The 3,136-nt window shown below is 50.1% G+C and overlaps 1 protein-coding gene across 2 annotated transcripts in view; it reads left to right on the top strand.

Moving 5' to 3' along the window:
• Positions 1–1,462: 1,462 nt before the first annotated feature.
• The window catches only part of ecel1 (endothelin converting enzyme-like 1), a 15,816-nt gene continuing 14,142 nt past the window's right edge, over positions 1,463–3,136 (top strand). Inside the window, exon 1 of one of the 2 annotated variants that reach the window (XM_079354723.1) lies at positions 1,463–1,918. In XM_079354723.1, the coding sequence (XP_079210849.1) occupies positions 1,712–1,918 (207 nt within the window). In that variant the 5' untranslated portion in view covers positions 1,463–1,711. The remainder of the gene's footprint in view (positions 1,919–3,136) is intronic. The other variant, XM_079354724.1, reaches the window with a different exon arrangement.

Genomic DNA, 3,136 nt, shown 5'->3' with positions numbered 1-3,136 from the left:
ACTCACTCACACAAACACACACACACACACTCACGCAAACACACACTCACTCACTCACGCACACACACTCACTCACTCACTCACACACTCACTCACACAAACACACACACACACACTCACGCAAACACACACTCACTCACGCACACACACACACACACACACACCTAAACACACAAACAAACACACACACACACACACCTAAACACACAAACACACACACACACACACATGCTTTGTTCAGCCTGACGCCCAAATCTGATCAGAATCTGACTGACTGTCTGTCCATGTCACAGACTGTCAGTAAGCAGATCTGATCTGCCTCTCCGCACTGACCTGGTCTGATCCACATTGGTTTCTATGGTAACAGGTTACACCCAGGAAGTCACAGCAACATGGCTGTCAGAGCAGTGTGATTATTTCTGACTCAAGTTCTCTTTCACTGATCTCAGTTCACTTCTGTCCTGATGGATCCACGGCGTTGTTGTTGTCGTCGATGGCGTCGTGTTGAGACGCACGCTGAAGACACGCTGAAGCCAGCGACACGTTCAGACTGAGTCTGATCTGAAGGAATCAGATTTAGAAACATCAGATCTCATGAGACTTTTTGTGTTCAGACTGAAAATAATCTGGATGATGAAACTCAGATTTGAAGGTTCAGTGTGAACAAGGATTTAGAGACTCACAGCACCAACCAGGTGTCCACGTCAGACAAACAGGAAGCAGCCACACCTGCAGCACACCTGGATGTATGAGAAGACGAAGGACAGCAGCTGAGACTCTTCCTTCTTTCCTCCCCTCCTGCCCCTCCCACTTCCTGTCAGTTAAATTCACTTCACACGGGCTCTGCTGGCGGGACCTCGGGGTGCTGCGCCGAGCCGTTTGTGATTTAATATCTGTCATGCAAACGGGAACTTAAAAAAAAAAAAAGAAAGCGCTAACAACAACAACTCCATGCCTCGGGGTTCACAGTGGGGGGCTGGGGGGGCATTTGTACCCGCTGGGCAGATGAGATGTGTGCACCCAGTGGGGGTACAGGGACACACCAGCACTCCATCGTCTGGAGGATGAGACGCAGCTTGAATACATAACCAATGATCCATTTTCTTCCCCCCGCTCGGCTGTGAGTCTCTCTGGAGGGGGGGGGGGGCTGTTCTCTGACTGGTGGACCCTCCTGACTCCTCTGCGCTCGCTCTCCATCACTGTCTCCCACTTGTTCTCTCTCCAACTTTTGCGAGTCTTGAGTGTCTCAGAGGGCAGATGGAGGAGGAGAACTTCGGGCCAGATGGATTCAGATCAGAGTTAGACACAGTAGAGCTGCACGACACCACTATTTAACTTTTCATTTCACTGAAAGTCTGAAAGAGGAGAGTATGGAGTGTGTATGTTTACTGCTCGTAGCTACACTGCAAGCTAACGTACGCTAGCAGAAGCTGCTGATCGTACAGTAAGCTCTTACTCGCCGCTGCTTTCAGCTGCAGGAGGTTGCTGACTCTCAGTTTTTGTGACGCTGTCAGACTTTGTGTGATGGAGAGGAGGATCTTGAAGCTGGTTTAGTGCGGCCTGTGAGTAGGTTAGGTTAGTGCTCAGTGTTTCCATTTTTACGTGAGCCTGGAAAGCTGCTTCCATTTGTTCAAAGATTCAAAACCAATCTGAGTGAACATGTCGGACCTTTCTGTCCCGCTCTGTCCGTCCCAGGGTTCTCCATAACTACATGCTGTGGCGTATCGTGGCGGCTCTCAGTGAACACCTGTCCACCGCCTTCCGCAGCAGCATCCACGAGTTTTCCCGGGAGATCGACGGCACGGAGCAGCAGCTGGAGCTGGGCCGGCTCTGCCTCACTCAGGCCAACAAACACTTCGGCATGGCTCTGGGAGCCCTGTTTGTGCAGCAGCACTTCTCCACGCAGAGCAAAGCCAAGGTAAGAGGGGGGGGGGGGGGTGACAGACCACGGTGGCTCACGGCCGACTTGATGCGTCATATGATGATATTTTCTTCCCTTCTGGTGCAGAGACGTCCAGCTGTATTTTTGACATGGGTCGATGAGTTTGATTGATTTCTGTTCAGGGATTTAGAAATTCAATCAACGTCAATCAGCACTCCGTCTCACTCACGGCTCCTTTCTTTCTTTTTGCCCCCCGCCCAGGTCGGTCCCTCTTAATCCCCCGCCCCTCACCTTTGATCCCCCCCCTCTTGGTTCACCTTAATCCTCCCCCCGTTGGTGTCGTTATCTGCGCTCGTGTCCACTCCAGGACATGGGGATGTGGTTCCCAATGAGATTTCTCACCTCTGTAACCTCGTGCTCTTTCTCTAAGCCCTCCATCATCTCCCTTTCATCATCGTCTCCGTACACTCTCACGGTCCACCCTCCACGCTTTCATCTTACACCCAGCTGCCTCTCTTCTTCTTCTTCTTCTCTTAAAACTTTTAAATCTCTGCCAAAGCTCTCCACTATGAAGCACAAAGCCACTTTTAGACGACTTCTGGGGGCTAATGACTCTCTGCGTTCGACACCTTAATTGAAATTTAAGTTCCCATGCTCCCGATGCCTCGTTGAAGATTCTGCTCAGATATGAAGTTTAAATCTGAGAAATGCTTCAAGCTAGTGGAGCCTCGCTGATGAATGTAGGAACAGAGAGGACGATGGGGGGACACGGCCACAGGGAGGAGGATTCTGTGTGAGTGATCTGAGGTCGGCCCGTCGCTGGAGCTGCTGCTTAACACAAACAAACGTCAGCACGCCGTCTGTAAACAAACGTGGTCGTCTCATCGTCCTGTTCTCTTCTTTAAAGCTCCTGGGAGGAACGTTAGCTCTTGCGCCCCCTTGTGGACTGAGCTGCACCTCTCTTATAAATAAACAACTCTGACCCCCTAGTGTTTGAAATGGGTACTGCAGTCTAGATACAATTTTAAATATTCCACTTCTTTTCTTTTCCTGTGTCTGATGTTGAGAGATAATTAAAACAAACACTTTTCGTGGTCGTGCTGTGATTGGACGACGTTGCTCTATAGTAGATGTTTGTAAAAATCTAACAGAAGCAATTTAAAAAACCAAACAAACTGAAATCTGCAGCAGCGTCTGTCCCAAAGAAGTCCGAGTCCTGCAGATCCGGGGTCTCGCTGTGACCTGCGTCGTGTC

This window comes from Symphodus melops (genome assembly GCF_947650265.1).
Source record: "Symphodus melops genome assembly, chromosome: 10".
NCBI lineage: Eukaryota > Metazoa > Chordata > Actinopteri > Labriformes > Labridae > Symphodus > Symphodus melops.
This window is presented reverse-complemented; position numbering and strand designations above follow the sequence as displayed.